We start from the raw sequence: 26,305 nt of genomic DNA, 5'->3' as shown, positions 1-26,305 counted from the left end.
GTGATAATATATATATATATATATATATATATATATATATATATATATATATATATATATATATATATATATATATATATATGTATATATGTGTTGTGATCTGAATGCAAAGACTAATTAATATTGCTCGGAATGGACCAATCAGGTACAAAAAAAAGGCCACACGCGTGTTGTCACGCGTGCACATTCATACACCACAAACAAGCTAAAAGAAAGAAGATCATTGCACTTTGTCCCTGGATAGACTATATCGCTTGGAGATACACTACCCTACTCAAAAAAAAGGAGTGGTAAGAAGAACATTTGGTTCATCAAGTAAAATCCTGCACATGGTAGGAAAAAAATCAAACGACAGTAACAACTAAGTGCTCTGAATGATGACAGCATTCATTTCCCTGCAACATAAGTGTGACCAATTCCATCAAAGAATGTTCTTAAATGTCAGGAAAACATTATAAAGTGGATTTAAAAAACACACACACACATATATGTATATACATACATATATACGGTATACACATATATGTATATACATACATATACACATATATATACACATACATACATACATACATATATATATATATATATATATATACACACACACACACATCCATACATACATATACATACATATATATATATATATATATATATACATACATACATACATACATATATATATATATACACACACATCCATACATACATATACATACATATATATATATATATATATATATACATACATACATATATATACATACATGTATATATATATATATATATATATATATATATATATATATATATATATATATATATATATATATATAAATATATTTGCTCGCTGTTTAACTTATGTTTTAATGAAAGTAAACCTCTTTTATTCCAACAGAATTGAATTGAACTATGCAGTACAACCTAAAATATGTCAGATTTGTAATTGTATTGTGTTTTTGAGCAAAATCCTACTATATTCTCCCAAACGTGGCTTTTCATTTGATCTATAATGTATTTGCAACCTCTTATTATAGATATCTATTAAAATCAGATTTTTTTTAGTTATTATTCATGAATTTCAGAAAAGTAGGAGTTACTATTTATGAATTATGAAAAAGTGTTGACCAGTATGTAGACATAAAATAACACTCACATAAACATTATTACACTCTTTTAATCCAATAGTATTGCTGCCTGAGGCTGAGCCAATCAGTGGCCACGATACTGAACAGTGCGCTCAAATTAGCTTGGTTTCACCTACTGGCCAATAGTACTGTAGAATTAATATTTTTAGTTCACTTAGTCATTTATGTGCTTGAAAATGCTTAATTTAGGCCAAAAATGCATGGACTATGCTTAAAAAAAATCTGAAATCTGCATTATAGGTTAGTTTTGTAATACTTCCTTTGCGTTTTTGAGTAAAATACTACTAAATTCTCCTTATAATCCAATAAATCCATGTGGTGTTTCATTTTATACTTTACAATCGAATACTGGTTTAAGTCTATACATTTTATATACACACACACCCACACACACATATATGCATACATATATACACATACATACATACATATACAAACATGTATATATATATATACACACACATATTCATATATATATGAATATACATGTGTGTATGTATGTATATATACATATATATTTATATAAACACACACACATATATATGTATATACATATGTCTGTGTAATTGTATGTATGTATAATACACACGCATATATTTGTACTGTACACACTTCAAATACACACAATACATACACACTGTACATATATACACAGATATATGTATGTGTATATATATATATATATATATATATATATATATATATATATATATATATATATATAGTGTGTATGCATTATGTGTGTGTATATACAGTGTGTACAGTACAAATATATACAATGTACATATATACACAGATATATATGCATATATATGTACATACATATATATATAGTGTGTATATATAATGTGTGTATATACAGTGTGTATGTATCTATGTGTGTGTATATATTTTATATATACACACACACACACACACACACACACACACACACACACACACACACACACACACACACACACACACACACGCACACACACATACATATATACACATCTAACCTCATCATGTTGCACTGAGTAGTTTGTGTTCTATTCAAATAATGATGGAGACATCCCATTAAAAAGAGTGCAAGAAAACAGAAAATGCTGGAGAAAAACATTGCGTTTGATTTGTAAGGAAAACAACTAAATGCCTGAGGTCTTTTCAAATGAAAAGAGACATTGTAAAATATTTTACTACTAAAAAAAAAGTGGGGGAGAGGAAAATAAATGGACAAAGAAAGAACATATAAATACAAATGATTCCGCAAGTTGAGCAGGCGTCATAAAGATGGACGACATGACAGATTTTGGCATAGAGGTTTGAATGACTTACCCGACGACGAGATTGGCGTCCATGTTTTTTCTACATTTGGTTACATTCACTATTTTGGCCTCTGGAGGTCCTAAAAGGTCCACAGAAGAATCACAGCATGGCTCATTGGAGAAGAAGATATCCCTTTTCAAAAGATTGTGAGGATTCAAGTAAGTGGAGGAAGAGGAGAAGAAGAAGAAGAAGATGCTACTGGCACATTTAAGATCAGTCCTTCATCAAGTCCACTTAGTCTTTTTACTGTCACTTCCTCCTTGCTGCATCCACAGGGTCTCGCTGCTGTTTTATCAGCTTCTCAATCTCTGCGCCCAACGTCTGAAGGTTCTCCTGGAAATGAAAAGTCATCAGTATTTTTCCCATCCATTTATTTTCTACGGCTTGTCCCCATCTAGGTCGCGGGGGGTGTTTGCCCAATATATGTTTTATATCTTTGGAAGAAACATTGACTTTTTCAGTAGTTTAAAAAGGAAAAGTGGTGAGGCCAGTGATGGTGATGCTGGAAGGGACTTTTGTCTCTTGTTCATCCTCCTCTGTCCTATTTCCTCTCCAGCTACCCTTTGTCTCTCTATCCTAACCCAACTGGTAGAGACAGACAGCCACCTCACGGTGATTAGGTTCTGTATAAGGTTTCTTCCCTAAGGGGAGTTTTTCCTTGCCTCTGTCGCCAAGTGCTTGCTCATCTTTGGATCAGTTCAATGTATAAGGAGTGTGGTTAAGTGTCCTCAGATAACTTCTGTTGTGATTTAGAGCTATATAAAAAATATTAAATTTAATTTTCAAAATTAAAAAATTATATTTAGGATAAACAAGCTTTAAATAATTGATCATTTTTATTTTTTAACTGAGCGTTGATTGTGCAAATATGTATACATGCAATCATACATATAGTATATACGCGTACAATCTGCAGAGGGGAAGAAATTCTACAAAACCAATGCTTTTTTCCCCTCTATAAAGAACAATGTCAGCAGCATTTGTTTTTCATATGAAGACATTTATAATGTATTATAGCTTTTAAGAGGATGTTTTTTAAAGCTTTTCCAATCACCATTTAAATATTTTTTTTATGTATAAGATACATGTTATAGAAATTCATTCATTATCATTTATTTATAAATTCATAAATATAAATTCATTATTTATTATATTAGTTTATTCATTATTATTTGTTGCGAAAAAAATATTTATTTTCTTTTAAAATACCTTAAAAATAAATTCTCAATATTTTTTATCACACCAATCATTACGAACAATTACTTTAAAACATATTTTAAATAATAATTCATATTTTTCAAAGTACTTTAAGCTTCTCCAGTCGCCACTGTTACTACTTTAGGGATGACTAAATGTTTAAAAATGTATTATTTGTATTATTTAAATATTATAAGCTCATAATTCATAAACATTTTTTTGTAGATATTTGTAAGATTTTTTTCCAAAATTTTTAAACATGATTTTATTCGTATATTTTATATAAATAAATAACATGATATAAAACTTGATATTTACAATAAAAAAGATATATGCACATATATTTAAAAAAATAATAATATAAAACAATTTTTTAATTGCAGATATCATTCTAAAAATATGCTATATTTATAATATATGTAACAAATATATTATAAAAGGCATAAACAGTTCTAGTTCATATTTGGTGTAATAAATGTACTTTCATCAATATTTTGTATGCATTTGTTTAGTATAGTTCCATGACGAAATCACAGCTGTGAGCAAATGGACGCCATACCTTGAGAGTGATGTTCTTCAGCAGCGTGTCTTCTAGCACTGCCTGCAGCTTCCTGTTGATCTCCAGCGAGAGGTCCAGCGTCAGCCCGCTGTCGGCCGGGTGGGACGTGTACAGCGACGCCATGATGCCGCCACGCCGGCTCAGGTGGGCTTTGTTGATGTCCGACGCCTCCGACGAAAGTGCCCCAGACTCCTCCCTGAGCACGTAGCTCTGGATGATTCTATGGAGAAGGTGGAATGTCTAGCTGAGAACGTGGATTCTCAAAGTGCACACAGGAACAGCAGTCAGGTGATTGAATAGATTTGCACTCTTTACCCCCTTATTATAACCAATTTGTATTTGTATCTACTTAAATACTGGGATATTATTATGTTTTTCCTCTTAAACATTAATTAATACATTTTAAATAACTAAAGTGGAGCAGACAACATCTTACAATAAAAGCTACAATGACCTAAAATGTGCTCGTTTAAAAAGTAAAGTCAGTTTAAACATTAAAAAAACAACATAACATGCTGGTGACAATCCAAACAGAGATCATGCATTGATATTAAAAATAAAAGCTCTGTTTCGCCTCGAGGATGCCAGAGCTGCAGAACAAAAGCAGAAGCACGACTCAGCGTTTTACCTGCAGTGGAGATAATAAATATGCTGACTGCAAGCATGGACTGAAGAGGAGAGGATAACAGCTTCAATATCTTCCTACATGCGTTTCTTTGCTTAATTATGGACTTTGCAAGGAGAAAGTTGTCGGACTGACTACGGAGAGGACCAGAAAAACACGAGAACTAAGCAGAAGTTGGTACTACAATGAAGAGCCACACTTAAAGAACACTTACCTCCACACTAGACTTGCAGGATCCATATTTGGACCCCAGTTCCGTCACGAGTGTTAAGTGTAAAAAACAAAAAACAACAAATGATAAAAATTAAAGATGTAATGTGAGGGTGACACATGAAGTGAGTGGCAGCTGGCAAAATAAGCAACTGCGTGAAGGGACGCTGGTTTGTTTACACTTCATTATTGGAGGGCTGGTGTAAAGTAATGAATGTCCTCACATACAGTAGTAACTGCAGCTCTAATAGATGTTAATTAACGGCCGTCGTAGCTCAAATAGATAGCATCCTTATTATTTGTAAAGCTTAATTTTATGCCTATAAATGAGCAGGGAAATGATAACAAAAATTTGTTCTTTCAGTAAGATATTCTTATTTTATAATCGGTATTTAAAGGGGAACTGCACTTTTTTTGGACGTCTGCCTATCATTCACAATTTTATTTTTTTAATGCATTCAAAATATTACATAAATGCGATCAAAAGTCTGCTTGTAATGGAGCAATTAGGAGTAGCTCTATTTTGCCTTTAAAGCGCTGTAAAAAACATCCAAACACCTCCATCAAGGTTACATGCTGTAAGTATATATGTAATGTAGTAACAGGCACATTCATTATAAAATGTCATATTTACATGTTTTTCATTTAAAGCATTTGGCGGCACATTCATTTTAAAAACCCATCATGTTTTTTAACAATATCACTGATTTCTACTCACTGCGGACTTTACGAGAGCCAACAAACATAATAAAACATCACTCACTGTAGAATGTCTGCTCTCACTAGGATGCAGACTGCTACAATGTTTATTATATATTCCCATTTAGATGAAGAATGAGTCATAATCCTCGCAAAGAGAAAAGGGGGTGGAAGCAAGCATAATTCAAGCGTCTTTTTGTTTCTTTCTCGCCATTTCTGGGTCAAAATTGGATGCCAAAGTTGACTGACTCGTCTGATTATGTCCTCATCCTTCTACTATCCAGGTGAGAAGCAATATTTATGATCTAAATTAAACTTTCAAGCTCTGAGGGGTGAAAGCAGCTCACTGCAGCCACTGATGTCAATCAATACAGCCAGCACAAGCTGTTAGCTCCCTCTGAACACGGCGCCGCTGAAAATAGTTTGTCTTTTAATAACAATATTGCTAATACTTGGTTAATATTCAAGTCACGAAATGTAAATGGAGTATTGTTGGCACTTTTCTGGATGGTTATTTATTGGGTTTTATGGGCAGAATAGAGGACCTCCCATTGACTCCGTTATAAGCGGACTTTTATTTACGTTTATTTACCAGTTAAAATGCAAAAAAACAAAAAACATCCGCCATCATGTATTTTATAATGATTGTGAACGATAGGCAACATTTTAAAAAATGCAGTTCTCCTTTAGCAACATGTATATTATTAATTATTATGTTATTACTTGTATAGATAAGTGTGTAAAGATAAGGCATTTTGATTAGTTGCCATGGTCATTATGTCGCCAATATTTAATCTTACTTAAAAATTAATAGTAATAAAACGGATGTCCGTCCATCCATCCATTTTCTACCGCTTGTCCCTTACGGGGTCGCAGGGGTTGCTGGAGCCTATCTCAGCTGCACACGGGCGGAAGGCGGGGTACACCCTGGACAAGTCGCCACCTCATCACAGGGCCAACACAGATAGACAGACAACATTCACACTCACATTCACACACTAGGGTCAATTTAGTGTTGCCAATCAACCTATCCCCAGGTGCATGTCTTTGGAGGTGGGAGGAAGCCGGAGTACCCGCAGTCACGGGGAACATGCAAAATCCACACAGAAAGATCCCGAGCCCAGGATTGAACCCAGGACCTTCGTATTGTGAGGCACACGTACTAACCCCTGTGCCACCGTGCTGCCCTGTGTTACCCCTAAATTAATGCATGTTATTGTACACATTTAAATTGTTTATTTGTGAACAAATGATGTCAAATATATTGATATGTGTTTAATTTATTAACACAAATAATATTTCAGGCTTTAACTCTCATCTGTAGTTGAGTAAATAAATAAAAAACTGCACACAACATGAGAACTTATGCTATATGTAATACTGTATATTTCAATTGGAAAACATTGCTTATTTGTGGACATATGTCAAAAATATTCACCTGTGTTTAATTTATTGATATAAATAACTGAGTAAATCAGCAACCCTGCACACTATATGAGAACATATGATATATGCAGTCGTCTCTCGCCACATCAAATATTGCGGCTTTGCCACATCGTGGATTGTATTTTTTAAAAGCATATTCAACAATGTTTTTTATGCTCCAGCTATGAAAATATTTAGTTTATAATGAATAATTCCTACTTTGTGGAAATTGATTTATCGCGTCATGTCTAGAACCGATTAACATTGATTAACTGTATATATATTTTAATTAAAATATACTGTTTATTAGAGGAAAAACTATGCAAAAAAAATGTATACTATATATTAAAATATTAACAATATAAGCTTTAACCCTGATAAAAGCTTGGTTTATTTATTATAATACCCATTAGATTTCAATAAATTTTGATTTATTATTATTTATTATATATAGCATTATTTAACGTAATTATAATATAATATTAAAGCCTTTACCCTTGTATTGAATATGGTATATTTCAGGGGTGGCCTAAGTGCGGCCTGGGGCCCATTTGGGGGCATCCGCTAATTTTTTCAATGGCCCGCCGCACATTTAAAAAACAATATTACAAAAAAAACAAAAAAAGTGGAATAAAAGTGCAAACGTGTAGTGTAACGAGAACATGTTGCAATATTGATACTAATAACACAAAGTTGCCATGTCGACAGTTTCGTTTAAAACTGTCACTGATCAAACAATAATACAAACTTATACCGTAATCATTGGATAGATCTGAAATTGAGCTAGAGATTTAAACGTTGAAAGTAAAAAATAAAAAAAAATTATATATATATATATATATATATATATATATATATATATATATATATATATATATATATATATATATATATATATATATATATATATATATATATATTTAACACTTTGATGAGTGGGGAGATTTTAGATCCCTGAGGCTTTTAGTCTCATGTTTTTAAACTGTCATTGCTCAAAAAACTATAACGAATCAAAAGTGATGTTGTTATGAATTATTTAAATATTTAAGGCTCCAATTACTTAACATCAAATATTCCTCTCTGAACATTTTCTGTTGGAAAATATTGCATATTTTGTGTTTTTCCAATTATAAAAAGAGGGTTTTGACAAAAAGGGCATAAAACATAAAAACAATTAAACGTTATGTCAACGGGTAGATCTGGAGTTGATCAAGTGTGCAAAGTAAAAAAAATATTATTATATGACTTATTTTTAACACTTTAATGACTGAGCCACTTTTGGGTCCCCGGGACCTTTAAAGTTAAAGTGCCAATGATTGTCACACACACGCTTGGTGCGGAGAAATTATCCTCTGCATTTGATCCAGGGGAGCAGTGAGCAGCACCGGTGGCCGCGCCCGGGAATCATTTGGTGATTTATCCCCCAATTCCAACCCTTGATGCTGAGTGCCAAGCAGGGGGTCCCATTTTTATAGTCTTTGGTATGACTCGGCCGGGGTTTGAACTCACAACCTACTGATCTCAGGGCGGACACTCTAACCACAAGGCCACTGAGCAGGTAACATTCACCGACATTTAAGGAAGCCTTAAGGGGTTCAATATATATTGTATTGGTTTTAAAAATATATATATATTTTTTTAAATGGCTCCCAAATGCTTTAATTTTTCAGGTTTGGCCCTGAGGGAAAAATGTTTGGACATCACTGGTATATTTCAATTGATTTTTACAATATAAATGTTTAAATCTCAAGTCATATTAATTGAGCCTACTTTTTTTATCCTGCTGATGTCAGAGAGACATGCAGTAGGTTCTAGAAAGAGCAATACCGCCCTCCATCCTCCTCCTACTCCACAGTTAACTGAGATTTGAATAAAGCTAATTTTAGCAGGTCGACCGTGGGATCTGCCCTGAATTTTAACTTTTTGAATGTAGGTTGAGAGAGAATGAAATGGAGATGATTGAGTCATGTGATAGAGAATCTCAGCAGACCGTTTGGATCGACTAATCATCGCATGCATTAAGTCAATGGGTTTGCTCATTATAGTCAAATGGATTTAGAGGCTCCAAATATGAGAGTCTATTAGTGGAACGGGACTAGGGGGGACTCCCTATTTCCCTGCAACTTGGCAGCGGTTCACTTGGACGAGCGTCCTTCACACTATCTTTCTCTGAGGCCACGGCCATGAATATGAATCAGTGAAGACGCTAATTCATTCATAGCTCACCCTCTCCTCCATTATAAATAGCTCCTATTACATTCTGCCGCGCAGGACAAGGTGTAGGTAAGAATTTGTAAGAAATGTGCGTAGGCTTGGGATGTCTTTCGAAAGTGCCAATGAGCAGTGAGGGTGATGTACTGTGAACAGATGGCAACGAAAAGGGGCTCTGAGAAATGCTGTCGTGATAAAGAGCAAAGGGTGTTCAAGCTGCTCCACCATCTTGAATTATCACCAGCTGTTTGATTGATGCTTTTCCCGCATCCCTTTAATCACTCTTTACGTTCTAATCAGTCAGAATGTGAATAAACACGGCGTCATCACATCATTGTCATACTTTGCAGTGTTGTTGGATGTCTATCTCATACACGATTGTACAGAACCAGGACAGTTACTGCAATTTTGTTTTATGATCCCACTGGTGCTACATGATGGTACAATGATAGATAAATAGAACAGATAATAGATAGAAAATAAAACAATCTATACATTTCAGTTTCAAACAAAACAGAGGTTAGCTGAGCAGGTTTATTTTTCTGGCCCAGTTCACAGTATATCAATAATTGTGTCAAAATGTGTCATTAAGTATTCTATTATTTGTACACAATTGTAACTAGGGCTTGTACTTTTTTGTTAGTTTCATTGTGTGTACTTAAAAATCCTCAATGTGGCTCCATTAAGTCATGATTTCTCCCTCTGCCCCAGTTGACAGCCTCCAGTCTATCCGTGAATACAACCTTGGTGGGCGTCACTCACTTGGTCTTTTTCCGGATCTCCTCCACCAGTTGCTTGATGTGATCCTCCATGAACTCGATCTTCTCCTGCTTGCGAGCCAGCGCCTTCTGCAGGCGGACGATGCGCTCCACCAGCACGGCTTTATCCACCTGCGGGAAGCTGTCCACGACCACCACCGAGGGGCCCGACTGGCTCTCTGGCGAGCGCTCCTCGGCCCCGCCGCTACCTCCATGACGTGCATTCAGGGAGCCTGGTAGAGGGGAAATACGCATCACGGCTTAGGTCACGGGACCTTAACCACCATGGTTGACATTGTAATAAATTTTGTATTTTTTTTTTTTGACAAACCAGAGGAAGCACCTGAGGAACTCGATCGGCTCCCCATGCTGCCGCCGTCCCGCTCGCAGCCTCCGTTTTCAACCTGCTCCAGTCGCTTTCGGGCTGAGACAGAACAAAATCAACAGTCAAATAAAACACATTATAAGATGATAGTTTAGGTATTTTCAGGGTGTAGATATTTATACATGCAAACCAACAGACTTTTGAGCTTTTCTTATTGTCATTCACATGCTCCACCACCACATTTCTTTCCTTGTTGTGCATTCCGACGCTTGAAATGTGCTTAAATGTTTTCCTTGTATGCTTATCAGTTTTTGCATATAATGAAGTACTGAGTGACACAAATATAAGACTATATTATTTTACCGACAAAAAAACATCTGAAAAAGGCCGTTTTTACACGCACCACCTCACTGTTCTGCAGTACATACAGTACAGTACAGTACACATACCATAAACTAATTGGACTTCCCCAAAACTTCAATCTTATAGTAAATAATGCATAAAATTAGAAGCACGGAATAGAATAGAACGCCTTTTACTGTCACTATACACATGTACGATGAGATTAAGAGCAGCTCCATCTCTTGTGTAGATTTGCAAGTAAACACAGTAATATAAATGAAAATAGTGCAAATAGATAAAGAAGAGAATAAAGAATAACAGGTACATTGTTCTGACTAGGGTTGTCTCGATACAAATAATTTGGTACAGGTACCAAAATGTATATAGATACTTTTCGATACAAATAAAGGGAACTACAAAAAATGTTAATATTGGCTTTATTGTAACAGAAAATCTTACAATACAATAAACATATGTTTCCAATCAAAGAAAACTTTTAGAAGGTTGCACTCAAAGAACAATTTGCAATTTTCCATATTATGCATAGTCTGCTATAATCAAGGATTAGGTTCAAATATAATAAAAAGCTTTATTTATATAATATTAAATGCTTCATGATTTATGGTTGCCACTCCTGGTCTGCGCTTTAAGAAAAATACAATTATTAGTAAGTACTAAAAACAAAACTATGGATAAAAATAAACAGATAAGCCATGTAGCAGCTAAAAAACACATTTGTTAAAGATAAAACACAAATTGTAGCAATCTGTTACAAAATATAGTAATTTCACTTGCATTAGATGACTGCTAATTGGGCGGTTTTACCTCTGCTAATATTTGGCATCAATCCAAGCAGCTGTGTGCGCGTCTACGTATCTACATGTTCACAGCAGGGGAGCTGGTTAACTTATGAGAGTATTGTATGTGTGTTTAAGAGAATGGTAACGTGTTGTCTGAGTGACGTCAGTGAGCGAGTAAAGAGAGAGAGAGGGGTAGCGCATGCATTGCGCAGTAGAATGATGAACGGTTCTGGTTGTGTCCTGCAAAGCTAATAATAAAGACACCAGATTGTCACAAATCGGCGGCCTCGTCATTCTGACCTGAAAGCGAAGCTTTGCAGACCCATTGACGAGTAAAGCGAAGTGGGTTAACCTGACGAAAACATCGGCCCTGAAGGGAACGTCTGCCCTACGGTGCACCGGAGCAGAACAGCAGGACAGGTGTAACAACTACATTATTACATGTCACTCTTTAAACTCCTTGTGCATCTCTGAATGCTTATTTATTTCTATGTTTACATACCTTTGAAGTAAAGGTGGAAATACTAATCGCCACATTTGGCGAGGCATGTTTTAAAGCAACACTTGAAGCGCGTGGCTTCCTTGTTTAAAGAGTCACCTTTATCGTTGGTTTTGAAGCCCAAATACTTCCATATTGTGCTTCACGCACCCTCTTTAGTAACCAGTAGTGTCGTTTTTTGCCATTCCTCCTCTCTAAGATGTTATTGCTTGTATGCACTTTGTTTGTTCGTTTTGACACACTCAACATAATGTGCCTTTGTAGTCACCGCCACACAGCGGCATTAATATGAAAGAACGGTACCGGTACTTTTCAAAGGCAGTATAGTACTGATTTCAATCAATTAGTATCGCGGTACTACAGTATACTGAACAACCCTAGTTCTGACTATATGCAGTACATGTACAAAAAGTGTTAAGTACAGTATGTAGGAAGTGCGTCCACAAGAAAATAGGACTGATGTCTGAATTTGATCATTCCTCAGCCAATTTCCCCTTGTGAGATCAAGCGACTGGATTAATTATTCATAACACGCTTTAGTCATGTGCATGTCAACTCCTTACATTTAAACTGAACTGGCTCCAAAGTGAAACCTTGTTACTTTTCTTACGTCTGCATCAATAAAAGTGACGCAGGTTAGCCAAACACTTCAAGTAGGACTTCAAAATGAATGTAAAATTGTCATCAAGTCGGACTGTAACTAGCGTGGAAGATCAAGGGCTCCCTTAAGGAAAGCTGAGCTACCTCCTTCGCATGTGCACGACTACTGAATATCAGATGGTAACGCTGAACTTTGCGCGCAAAGGTTAACGTGTGTGACCAGAAAAGCAAGTAAGAGATAGCGTGGAAGCGGACACCAAAGCCTATGCGAAAACGGTCTATCGGCAGTTATGGTGGAGAACGGAAGATAATGTGTAATAATATCTCGGCTTTCCTGACCTTGCATTAGTTGTTTGGTCAGGTCTTTGATGTTGGCCACCTGTTTCCTTTTCTGAGACACCAGCTCGTCACTTAGCTCGTCGACCCGCGTCTTGAGCTGGCTCACTTCGGCTTGCAGCGCCGTCCGCTCCTCCTGCAGGCCCTGCACATCCTGCTGCCTCAGCACCTCTTCCTGCCTGAGCCGCCGCGACTGCAGGATGGAAGACATGGAACAGCGATGAGCGGAAATGCGATGACATCCGTAAAACAGTGCAAATTCATGAGCTCAAATTATTAAATGGCATTCTAACAGTCATAACACATATTTTCAACCTTTTCTAGTCATTAGAAAATGACTCATGCACAATTTGTTGCCAAGTGCCAAAGACCTTTTGCTTGATGGCCGCCATGTTTTTAAACTAATCTTCCCACATTTATGCTGACTCGCTAAATACGCTGAAATTACAGCAGGTGTTTTGAATAGAGCACAATGTGAGAAACAGTGCCGCCCCTCCCTATGCTATGTATAGTGCCGCGCGCTCCGAGAGGCGCATGAAGAATGTCGAAGAATGACAAGGCACTTTATATGAAATTCCTAGACCCTTCCTGCTCTGTCACTGATACAAATATAATAACCAATTCGTAAAAAATGTGTTTCACATAAATAAAGAAGTGTGACATTTTTTTAATGGGGGAGGGTGCCTTCCAAATTTTATTTTGCTTCATAACAATTTATGGAGTTTAATATCAGTGCTGCCATGTGGTGTGTTTGTGTGAAAGATAACAGCACAGGCAGGAAAAGGTGCATGTTGGGATACATTTTTACCCTATTCCATTCTACTGTGATTGTAGTTTGCATCATACTGAGCTATGGAAAAGAACCAAAATATTAGAAACACCTCTGAGGGTGACACAGTTCATTTAGTGACTACCAACCTTGTCGTCCAGCATGCTCCCGGTCTCTTCCAGCATGGCCTTGAGCTCGGTGAACCTGCCACTGAGTTGATCCAGCTGGGCCTGCAGCGCATTGCTTTCGGACTGCAGCTGTGCGTTTTTGCTGCTGAGCTTCTCAGTGAAGCCCAGCAGCTCCGCCTCGCGCTCCCGGCTGCCCTGGACGTCGCGCTGGAGGTCGGCCATCTGGCTGTTCAGCGCGTCGACCTCCTCGCAGCGAGACGTGATCTCTTGCTGGTCCCTGCAATACGCCGCATTAAAACATTGTTTAGAAAAGCTAATCAACTGGATACAGACACGCTTTGAATTAAATGGCTTATTTAGTCAAATGAGCCAAGAAGTAGGTCAGAATGACAAAGCAAAGCCAACATAGAAGGTTGTACAGAACCACTTTCAACACACTTAGTAAAATATGTCGTGTATTAGGGATGTACCGCTCGTTGGCCACCGATGAATATCGGCCAATTATTTTTAAAAAGTACATGATCGCCATTGCAGATGAATGCGTTTTAATGCCAATCCCTTCTTCTGGCTAAAATTATATTTATTTTTAATACCCCGGCTGACATGAGACTTTGTGTCTCAATGCAAAATGTGGAGCCGCTACCCTAAGTGAATAACAATCACCTCCATTACAGCAAATAAACTGCATTTTTTTTGTCAACAACAAGTATTATCATCACTGGAGGACGAGGCTCAACATGTCACCAGTGTTCGGAAAAATGGTGTTACGAAATAACGGCTAACGCCATTAATTTTTCTCAGGATTAATACAATGAATTACTTTTATGTACATTGCATTACAACACCCTTACCCGTACGTTTGATGTAACGTGGCGTGTTACTTTTGATGCAAACAAGACCACTTTAGAATCCCAGCAAGTTCTCTTCTGGAAGAAGCTCTTTATTTGTACAAGCGGCAGCCACCGCACGCACACACACATGCGCACTATTACTATTACTACGGGGAATAATGAACATTTATTTAAGTGACAATCATCAACAATAATAATCCGACAATACCATGTTTGTGGACAAGGAAAGACAGACCCATTAACGCACGTTCAATTGCTTTATTAACTATCAATGAAAACATTCCATGGGCGCTGTCGTCAACAATCTCCTTCCAGTCCGTAGACCACCAATGTTGAGCTAAAACAGTCAATGAGCGCTCCCTTGCTGACGTCACGCTTCACTTGGTAACAAGCACAGCCTTTTAAAAAGGCATACACTCACACAATCTTCTCTCATGAAACATCTCAACTGCATACACCAGATATTTGAAAGTTTTTTTCAAAAGTAACGCATTGAATACTTTCCCTAGTAATCAATTATATCTATTTGAGAATAAATGTGTTAGTAATTCAATTACTTTTTTGGGAAAGTAAAAAGTAACTAATTAATTACTTTTTTAAAGTAATTTTCCAAACACTGAATGTTATTCACCAAAACCAAGCCAGGAGCAGGCATGCTGATAAATAATAAGTGCTTAGTAAACTTTAAGAAGTGTAGACGGAACCACGTAGCAGCAGAAAGTAAGCAGATATTAACATGAATTTGTTTTGATCAAACACTTGTATGTAATAAAAGATAATAAGAAACTAGTTTAAATGTTTTGTTGATATTGCTAAACTGTCAATAGAATTCCCCATAAATACATTGAAAAATTTACAGTGAATGCATGCGATAGGTATTGATATTGGTATCGGTCGATCTCAGTCATGGATGAACGGTATTAGAATCGGCAGCATAAAATGCTAATCACAACATCCATATTGTGTATGTCAATAAAATATACTGTTCATGGACAAGTGAGTGGGCCAATACCGTTGTTGCTGCTCCTCAAGTGCTGCGATCTTGTCCAACTCCTGTTTGTGGCGACCGATCTCGGCTTTTTGCCTGTTGATGATCTCCCGGTACTTGCTCAGCTCGTCTTCCCAGCGGGGACGCTCGTCCTCCAGACACTTTAACTGCAAAGCGTGACACACAAGTTGGTTGGAGGTGGTGGGGGAAGGAACATGATCAACCAAAGAGTGAGTAGAGTAGTGTGCCAAACCTTCGTGCGGAGTGTGTTCAGCTCATCCATGCTCTCCTTGTAACTCCTCTTCAGGTCCTCCAGTTCTTTGGCCTTCACGCGATGCACCTGCAACATGGACATCAGTCTGCTAACAGCGGAAGAAGGATCAGAACGCAGAAGAGCGCTCAAGAGGCGTAAACATTTGTCACTAGCATCTTGCATCTGCACATGTTCAATGGGATTACATTATTAGCTAACAAATATGCAGCTGCATGCACTTTAAACATTGCATGGCAATTACACTTCACTTTAATACTTCATTGCTTTATTATCAACAAATCTGATTGACATACATGGACATATTATTTAAAATAAAATAAAACATTTTTAGATTTTGTCATTTTTGTGTTAATAGTCACCTATTTCTGTTACAAAAATAATTTTGAGAATGTTTTTTATTATCCAACAATCTAATTGAAATAGATGAAACTCATTAGATATACTGTATTATTATTATTATTATTATTATTACTATTATTATTATTGTTTTAGAGACATTCTCATTATATAATTATTTTGCCCACCAAAAAAATACACATTTGTTTTTAGATTTTTTTACTTGAGTTGACTTAGCCACATTTTTATCAAGAAAATAATTTTTTGAATGTTTTCATATCCAAAAATCTAAAACATACATGAAACAAAATATACATTATGATTTTTTTTTCCATATATTGTACTAAAATAGGTGTTTGAGAGTTTGTAATGTTTTTGTCGATTTTTACCCAATTTCTTTAGGAAAATAATTAGAATATTATCCAAAAATATAATTGACATACATGCACATGCACTGAAGCCTGATAGATCTAACTTTCATTCTATTTATTAAAAATAGCGACATTTTGGAGATTTTATAAATTGTGTCAATACTCAATTTTATTCGGAAAATTATTAAGAGTATTTTTTTCACTATTTGTCACTATTACAATTAATACACATACAAAATGTAATACCGGTATTAGGATTTTTATTTTGCCAATTAAACATACATATAATTTGAAAATATCATACAGAGACATACTGTATGATGTCATTTTATAACCAACACAATTTAAGAAAACATTTTATTTACACAAACTGCAGTTGGACATATGAAAAGGTAAGATGCACCTAAGATGCACCAAAACAAACTCAGATATGAAAACCTGTTTAGTGGATGTAAAGATGTATATTTCTTTCCATAATGCTGAACATTCAACTTGAAACATACATCTGATAGAGGACTTCTAAACAAGCACTCAGTTAAGTGTCCTCTATTCTATTTTCATTTACCATAGGCGCATCATTTGAAGTCATCGCTCATGTAAAATCATTTGTGATGTGCTCTCATTAGGACCATGAAAACATAGCATAAATTATGTTGTGTCTCATCATTTAAACAAAGTCATTTAATGAGACTGGTGCGACAACTTTTCCAAGAAGCTATTAGCGGCCCAAGGTATCCAAGGCAACATCTCGCTAAATGAGATGGAGGCAAATGTATTTCCTATTTACTTGGTTAATTCATGGCATCCCCCTCTCATTGCCGTGTTAATGGAGACCCATATGTTTTGTTCTGAATTATTTATGTTTTGTTGAGCATAACGAACTATGATAAAGGAAGAAAACAACAGTTTATTTGTGTCTTGCAGATTTGATGCAATGTAATGTTTATGCTGAATGTTCACATGGGGCTTGTTTACTTGATGTGGAAGTTGTACATTGATTCAACAAATTGAAATGTTGACAACAAATTGAAATGTTGGGAGCTTTAAGAGCTTTCGGTTTATGTAATTCAATTTAAAGCACTTGTAAACATTTGTGATAAATGAACAGAATGGCCGACAGGAAGCAGGGCGATGTCTTCTGGGTGTGTTGTGTGAACACTCTGCTTTGCACTGCTTATTTCAAGGCCATTTATTTTTAGGTCATTCACTTTACACTAAAGCAGGCGAGGATGGGGAACAAATTAAAAACAGGCAATTTTGTTTGGATGTTGTCCATGTTGCTTCATCACTTATTCTGTGTTAAGCCAATTATGCTTCTCCAGTTAACCAAATCAGCTGGAAAAAAACCATGACTAAATGTCCAAGTGAAGAGGACATGCACTGATTATCACCAAACAAAAATGTGTCATAAACAGTGCATCCGGAAAGTATTCACAGCAGTTCACTCTTTCCACATTGTGTTTTATTATTCCAAAATGGTATAAATATTATTTTGTTCAAAAACTTATATAGACAATACCCCATCATGACAATTTGAATTTTTTTATTTTAGTATTGACAGCCTTTGCTCAATACTTTGTTGATGCACCTTTGACAGCAATTACAGCCTCAAGTCTTGTTGAGTATGACGCTACAAGCTTGTCACTCCTATCTTTGGGCAGTTTCACCCACTCTTCTTTGCAGCACCTCTCAAGATACATCAAGGTTGGATGGGAAGCATTGGTTTTCATCTAGGATGTCTCTGTAGATTGCTGCATTCATCTTAGTCTAGTCAGGGAGGTGACCAAGAACCCGATGGTCACTCTGTCAGAGCTACAGCATTCATCTGTGGAGGGAGGAGAACCTTCTAGAAGGACAACCATCTCTGCAGTAAACCACCAATCAGGCCTGTATGGTAGAGTGGCCAGATAGAAGCCAGTGTTTGCCAAAATGTACCTGAAAGACTCTCAGACCATGAGAAACAAAATTCGCTGGTCTACGGAGACAAAGATTGAACTCTTTGGCATGAATACCGGGCGTCATGTTTGAGCATCAGGAACAGAGACTAGTCAGGATACAGGGAAAAATGAATGCAGCAATGTACAAAGACATCCTGGATGAAAACCAAGGCTTCCCATCTAACCAGATGGAGCTTGAGAGAGCTGCAAAGAGGAATGGGCACAGAAAAATGGGTTAAACTACCCAAAAAAAGGTCTGCCAAGCTTGTGGCATATTCAAAAAGACTTGAGGCTGTAATTGCTGCCAAAGGCTCATCAAAAGAGTATCAAGAAAAGGCTGTGAATAATTATGCACATGTGATTTTATTTTTATTTATAATAAGTCAAAATAAAAATAAAAACTTTTCACATTGTCATTGTAAAAGGTATTGTATGTACAATTTTGGGGACAAAAAAATATTTTTTTCATTTTGGAATAAGGCTGTAACATAACAAATTGTGGAAAAAGTGAAGCGCTGGGATACTTTCCAGATACACTTTATAGAAACAAGTGCATAAAGTGGTGTCACCTCTAATTGGTCAGTTTGTTCCTGCTTGTGTTTTGCCAGTTCTCCTTTGGTCTCCCTCAGTTTAGCATCCAGCTCATTTGACTTGATCTCTTCGGACTCCTGGAGGACAAATAATAATGCTTTAAAATTGTGTCATTGTCTGCTTTGTCCTCTCATATCAGGGCCATTGTTCTATTATTACTTGCTGACATGGTCCAGTTCTAGCCCAAGTAAACAGTAGCCTGAGGCAGCTCTTTAGCACCATCACAAGGCGCATATGACAACTACTGCTCTATATTTCTGATATGACGTAACTCTTTAGCACCATCACAAGGCGCATATGACAACTACTGCTCTATATTTCTGATATGACGTAATCACAATAATATAGAGTTTATTCAATCCAAAATGTGTGTTTGACCTGGTATGTTCGGATCATGTCTTGGCAGTTCTTGCGGATCTGCTCCGTTTCTTCTTTGGCTTGCGCCAGTTTGGACGTGATATCCCTCACCTTGTCTTTGGACTCCTGCACAGAGACATCTTATTAAGCATAAATTACTTTTTCATGATGTTCTAATAGAAATCTATTTCTATAGCGTTTGTTTATAAGGAACAAATGGGGTCGTTGCATGACGTCATGAAGGAAAAATCTTCTTCCTCATGAAAATAATACCACCTGTAACCATCTAGCTAGCTTTGTAAACATTTAAATAAAAAATAAATAAATAGAATAAAAAAGGCAGGCTTCGCAACCCTTCATAAAATAAAGCTTTGCCAATTATTCGTCAGTCAGCTACAGACATTGAAGGCTATTATTTAGTACAGTAAATAGGCTTACTGAGTATGATGTTGTTGTTCAAATGTAAGTGTAATGTTAGCATTGTAGCTCAAATAACTATGCTAATGTTGCTAACATGTCTTTCTGTCCCACTCCTTATGTTATGTTGTTGTATGTGATATATGACACACAGATGCAGATTTTAAAAAAAACTTCTTTTTTTTTTTTTTTTTTACACACACATAAATCGAAATACGGACACACAAATTACACCACGGACACGCGGATCTGATTACACACAGATACACACTGATTGAGATACACATTTGCAAATTATTTTGCTACCAAAACATTTCCATACAGACACACAAAACAGCATGTTCTCAGTATAGCGTAATAAAAGCCATTTAAAACTGTTTTAAATTCTAGCATCAAGGCAACATTTTGGACTACAAACTTCAAATATAGCATTGTGGGACTTCTGAGAGTTATTTGCTGAAAATAGGGGACCTTTGAATGAAGAACAGTTTTTTTTCTTCAGCTAAAATCTGCACGTCGCCAGCAAACTTGCTCAGCGATTATTCAATTAGACTAAAATGTGCTGTGTATGTGTGCACAGAATTGAGTGGTTGTTACTGCATTTCATGACGTTATGATAGCTCAGCGTGTGTGTCAGGATTATGGTGCAAGCCATTGGAACGCACAGTTTGTTCTGTTACAGTTCATTGAGATGCACCGCTGTTCCTTTGCTTGGGGCAGCTGTAAATACAACCTTCAGTCATTATCCAAAATAGCTTCAACCTTAATGAGTTTTTCCTTGCAGGTTCATTACTGTGCAATTTCCATCCCATTTCACTCAGCAGCGTGGATCAAAAATATACATGTAATCATGTTTTTGTGGGGAGCAGCTGCACATAAAATGATTGTTGATGAACAGCACAGCGCAGACACAAAATGAGGAGCATTAAAATTACATCTAAATATGTTATAAGTTAATGCTTACATTTGGAAAAAACAATATTCTAATTCAATTATGATAAAAATCAAAATGGGTGAAACTGTAGTTGTTGTCATTTGACACATGCTAATTACTGCTACAGGAAGTAAAACGTTTGGCTTAAAGGGGTCAAGTTATTATTTTTACCTACATTTAAAACACTTGTGGTTTACTGTACATCAGGGGTTCTTAACCTCTTTTTTTTTTTTTTACCTTTGGGCCCCACACTTACACTACAGAGGGACCCGGAGCCCATTAAAAAATGAATATATAACACTGAATTAGTAATCTTATTCTTGATTTTTATCGTAATTATATCTAACCTACTTACAATTTAACAGGCTAAATCTTGTCAAATAATATGAAACCATGTCAAATAATATGAAACCATCACAAAGATTATCATCAAGGCTTTTAAGTCAGGCTAATTAGAAAAATAAACCAAATACCACGAAAAGAAGGGATTCTCAAAAACTGATGAAAAATGTATTTACATACGCAATGCTAATTGTAAATTCTAACAAAATAATAAATAATGCATTGTATACATGTTTATTAAATAAACTTAGGATAAAATAAAATTGCAAATGAAAATACAGCTTCATCACTTCAGTAAATTTTTTTGCGTTTAAAAAAAACTTACGGACCACAACTGAGAAACATATATTTTTTGGTGGCCCTCTAAGGGACACTCGCGGCCCAACAATGGTTAACAAACACTGGTTTAAATAACATGTAATGGTGGTTCTTTGCATAGATTATGTTTTACAGACCATCTTCGAGCCTCTTTCTGACCGTCTTTTCAGAATGTGCCATTTTGTGGGCGGTCTTATTTATATGACTGCCTCTTCTCCCAGTCAGCCATGTTGTAGTACAGAAAGATATAAGGTCGAACTACATGCTATTTTGTATTAGAAATGGATGGATGCATGTGCATGTACGAGATAGTCTGCCCCACAACAAGAGGATAGAGAAAAATAAGTAACTTATTCATTACAACGTAGGACGACAATAGCAAGTTTGCACAAAGATCTTCGGGTTAATTTCTACCATATATTGAGATATCCGCTGACGTCACAGAACAGAAAACGTCACAGGACATAGAAAATTCCAAACGGCTTGTTTGGAAGAAGTATGAAGGCAGGCAAGATTATTTTATAAATATCTCCACGGTATGATTTACAATTTTCGGGACTTGTGTAGATCCCAAATACATAGAAGCAGGTATCATCAGGTAAGAAAAGTTGGTTTTGCCTAATAGGTCCCCTTTAACTCACGCAATTATAAATAAATGATAAATGGGTTATACTTGTATAGCGCTTTTCTACCTTCAAGGTACTCAAAGCGCTTTGACAGTATTTCCACATTCACCCATTCACACACACATTCACACACTGATGGCGGGAGCTGCCATGCAAGGCGCTAACCAGCAGCCATCAGGAGCAAGGGGTGAAGTGTCTTGCCCAAGGACACAACGGACGTGACTAGGATGGTAGAAGGTGGGGATTGAACCCCAGTAACCAGCAACCCTCCGATTGCTGGCACGGCCACTCTACCAACTTCGCCACGCCGTCCAATTAGGCTTTGATGAGCCCTGCTTCTTGCACTTATGTAAAGAATTGGCCAAAACATTCTTGCAAATTGAGGAATTTAAGGTGCTAGTTGACCCCATTTATCTAAAACGATGTAGTTTAACGCTACAATGATATTAAAAAATAAATCACACTTGCCTTGTGGGCGTCGGCCTCACTCTTGAGTTTGTTCTGGGCCCATCTGACTTTGATAAGATGTGAGTTGTTTTCCTCCTTTAATTTTTCCACCTCGCGATTCAGCCTGGTGACCTCCCCTTCCTGTTAACAAAACAATATGAAACCATGTTTATTTCCTGACATGAAGTTAACAAACAAACACACACATACACAAAAACTACCTTTGCGTCACACAGCTGCTGCAACCGGCCTCTCTCCTGCGCCAGCTGGTTCCCCCGCAAGGCCTGGCGGTCAACCTCCTTAGTGGCCTCCCTAAGCCTCTTCTCCAAACCTTCCTTATCACGTCTCAAGTCCAGAGCCTCCTTCTCCCCGCGCACATATTTCATCACCATGGTCTCCTTCTCTTGGCGCGCCTCGTCACATTTCCTGTTCGCCTGGAGGGAGGATAGTTTATCTCTTGTAATGATACACTGCGTCTCACAAAAGCCACATTGCAGCATGAGATTTTATTACAGGAGAATAGTACAGAAATGAATATTGGATTAACTTTAGAGTAGTCAGTGTGCAGCTTGTATAGCAGTATAGATTTACTATGCACTGAAAATTGTTTCTACAATCAAGAGTGATGGTGGTAGTGTAATGGTCGGGGTGGGGCTGCATGAGTAGGGATGGGTATCATTTACATTTTAACAGATACTAGTACCAAATTGGTACTTTAAAAACGGTGCCAGTGCTTAAGCAATGCACGAACCAGTACTTAAAAAATTAATAACATGCACTTTTTTTTAACTAATGCTTTTTTATTTTCATGGATTTTGTGACATTCAAGTTGAACAGACTAATAATTGAAATACGGTAATTCCTCCTTTATTGCTTTATAGCATGATTGGTTTGGTTTCATCTAGTGGCCAATACTACAGTGGTATTGATATTTTAAATTGACTTGGCAATTTTTATGAGTAAAAATACTTAATTTAGTTTGAATTTATTTCGAACAGATGATACACCACAATTTCCAGTTTTTCTTTTCAACATGTTCGAAAATTCAGGGCAAATATGTTGTAGAATATGCTTAAAAAGATATCTACAAAGTGCTGAAAACGCTATAGTTGAAGTGCGATGTAGCGAGGGACGACTATTTCCAATTATAAAAATTAAATGACAACTAAGTAATACGTTCAAAAATAAGAAAAAAATGTCATAATTATTGTTCACTTGTCGTAACCGTCATTGGTGGATAATGAAAAAGTGCTGAGTTGTAGTTGTGGCTGATGGCTAGTCTTGCGCTGCAGTGCTAGCAGTGTTATGAGAGCTGCTGTTGGCGTCTTCATGTCGGCAATGCAGTTCAAAAAGAGCGTCAGACTCTACAAGCTTCTGTCGGGACACTACGTGACTTATAAGACGTGATTTGTACAACATCACCGTCAAGCACTAAGGCACCGATAGCTACTTCCTTTTTCAGTTAGCACCGGTTCCATTATAGAACTAAGTCTCAGTGCTTGTCCCTATGCTTGAGTGGTGCCGGCACTGAGGGAGCTGTGGTTCATTGAGGGAAACATGAACTATAACATTCTAAAGCAGGGGTGCCCATTACATCGACCGCAAGCTACCAGTCGATCGCGGAGGGTGTGTCGGTCGCCAGCCAGGCATGAAAAGAATAGACCTAAAAATTACCGATCATCAATCTTCACCAATACGACACTTTTGTCACTTGATTGACATTCATGGCACCAGGGGGTCTTGTGAGACGACGCTGGCTGCTGCCAGATCATTATTAAGAAAAAATGACCAAGAGGAGGGCCAGAAACACTTTTTATTTCAACAGACTCTCGTGCCGTACCTGCCGTCAAAACTCTAAAGACCGACTGCAGAGTTCCTGTCTTCATAATAAAAGCGCTGCTTCACCCTGCCTGCGCTAACAAAATAAGAGTCTCAGAAAGCAAGCGCGCACAAGCTAGCAAGCTACAGAGTTTGCCATCAATGTATTTCTTGTGAAGTGAAAAAAAAGGAGTATGGAAGCTGGACAAATAAGATGCCAAAGACCAACCACTTTCATGTGGTATTGGACAGAAAGGAGGACTTTTTTTCTCCTCCATTTGAAAATGCGGACGTTATCAGCACTACTGTCTGATTCCAATCAATGCAAGTCATCAGAATCAGGTAATACACCAACTTATATTCTTGTCTTCACAAAAGAAAGAAATCTATATGTGTTAAACATGCTTGTATTATTATCATTAAACACATTTAACTTATTAACAAAAACGTATATTTCATAATTAAATAAATATAAATTATATATATGAATGAGGTAGATCCCCTCGACTTGATCAATTGAAAAGTAGGTTGCCTGCAGAAAAAGTCTGGGCACCCCTCTTCTAAAGGAAAGCATGATCCTCTTCCAGTTGTCTGACATAAAGCACCCAAACACACCTCCAAGCACTTGTGGCATCCACAAGCGGGTGAAAGGAAGGTGAAGGAGCGCAAGGTGTCTTAACATCCACTTGACATTGCACCTGCTTATTGACTTCACCACACTTGTCTCACACCAGTGTGTCCATTCCTCACTGCAGCGCCCTGTTCCTAAGTTTTCAACATGCAATGTTTGCTGCGATGTACTTGTTATGCAGCAGAGGAAAAAAAGGGGAAAAAAGCAGGGGGCTCTCACACCAGAACATGGCAATCTTTTTAAGCCCTCAGGGGCATAAAGTAATAAACGGCGTGTCCCACTCCCAATACAGGGATGACTGAGTGCTAAATCCGACTCTTATTGTTCAATGGGCAGTGAAATTAAAACTTGTCGGGTGTGAAAAAAACATGTCAAGATCAGAAGAATCTTACATTCTGGCAAGCCAGAGTGCAATGTTCTGCTTGAAAAAATGTATATTTGCTAACACAGGTGATTAAATCCAATAACAAGAGTTTGGTGGGTGAAAATCTTGGCTCTCTTTTTGCTAAAGTGCAAAAAGACCCACAGAGATTCATTTCACACAAACGCAACACTTCACGGTTATTTCATCTTTTAAATAACTGAGTTTGTCACTATAGAGTAAGTGCAATTGATGTTATTGCTAGTTCAATGCAAAAGTTAAACTGTATCTTTCCCAAACTCTTTTCTGGTAAGTTTTGAAAGGTTAAACCGGTTTTGCTCTGGAAAGCCGCAAGTTGGAAACAGCAGAGGTCCCACAATAGAGTAATGGAAGTGTAAGCCCGATTAGAAACATGCTGTTTTAATGCTAATAAGTGTTTATTTCCAAGAGGTGCTATTGTGAACTTTATACAATTTCTGAGCACTAGTGTTCTCTGCAGTGGACATTTACAGTATATTTTGCATAATGGCCATTTTTGCCATAATTTGTCAGACTGACTTAATAAATACACTAAAAACAAAAGTCCATATAGGAATGGATGGACACTAATGGCAATGCCCAATACACCCCCTCACCCTACTTTTTAGCTCTACCCCTAAATTTTGCGCATTCTAGTGAGGTTAGTAATGTCCCCATTACTCTTTGCATATAGGGGTAGTGGGCATAACGAGGGGTAGGGAGTATATATAGCCCTTCAGAGTGAGGGA

The 26,305-nt window shown here is 36.9% G+C and overlaps 1 protein-coding gene across 3 annotated transcripts in view; it reads right to left on the bottom strand.

The window, feature by feature from the left end:
• Positions 1-803: 803 nt before the first annotated feature.
• ccdc186 (coiled-coil domain-containing protein 186) overlaps positions 804-26,305 on the bottom strand; it is a 48,718-nt gene continuing 23,216 nt past the window's right edge. For 2 of the 3 annotated variants that reach the window (XM_061966714.2, XM_061966713.2), the window contains exons 5-16: positions 22,950-23,162; positions 22,750-22,869; positions 19,666-19,770; positions 19,266-19,364; positions 16,032-16,118; positions 15,803-15,945; positions 13,961-14,216; positions 13,046-13,235; positions 10,472-10,564; positions 10,145-10,373; positions 4,213-4,432; positions 804-2,789 (exon numbers count right to left, since the gene is read on the bottom strand). In XM_061966714.2, coding sequence (XP_061822698.2) covers positions 2,706-2,789; positions 4,213-4,432; positions 10,145-10,373; positions 10,472-10,564; positions 13,046-13,235; positions 13,961-14,216; positions 15,803-15,945; positions 16,032-16,118; positions 19,266-19,364; positions 19,666-19,770; positions 22,750-22,869; positions 22,950-23,162 — 1,839 coding nt within the window. In that variant the 3' untranslated portion in view covers positions 804-2,705. The remainder of the gene's footprint in view (positions 2,790-4,212; positions 4,433-10,144; positions 10,374-10,471; positions 10,565-13,045; positions 13,236-13,960; positions 14,217-15,802; positions 15,946-16,031; positions 16,119-19,265; positions 19,365-19,665; positions 19,771-22,749; positions 22,870-22,949; positions 23,163-26,305) is intronic. The other variant, XM_061966715.2, reaches the window with a different exon arrangement.

The sequence above is a fragment of the Nerophis lumbriciformis genome, linkage group LG11 (genome assembly GCF_033978685.3).
Source record: "Nerophis lumbriciformis linkage group LG11, RoL_Nlum_v2.1, whole genome shotgun sequence".
NCBI classification, from domain to species: domain Eukaryota; kingdom Metazoa; phylum Chordata; class Actinopteri; order Syngnathiformes; family Syngnathidae; genus Nerophis; species Nerophis lumbriciformis.
Note: the sequence above shows the minus strand (reverse complement) of the source record. Positions and strands in the feature narration are given on the sequence as shown.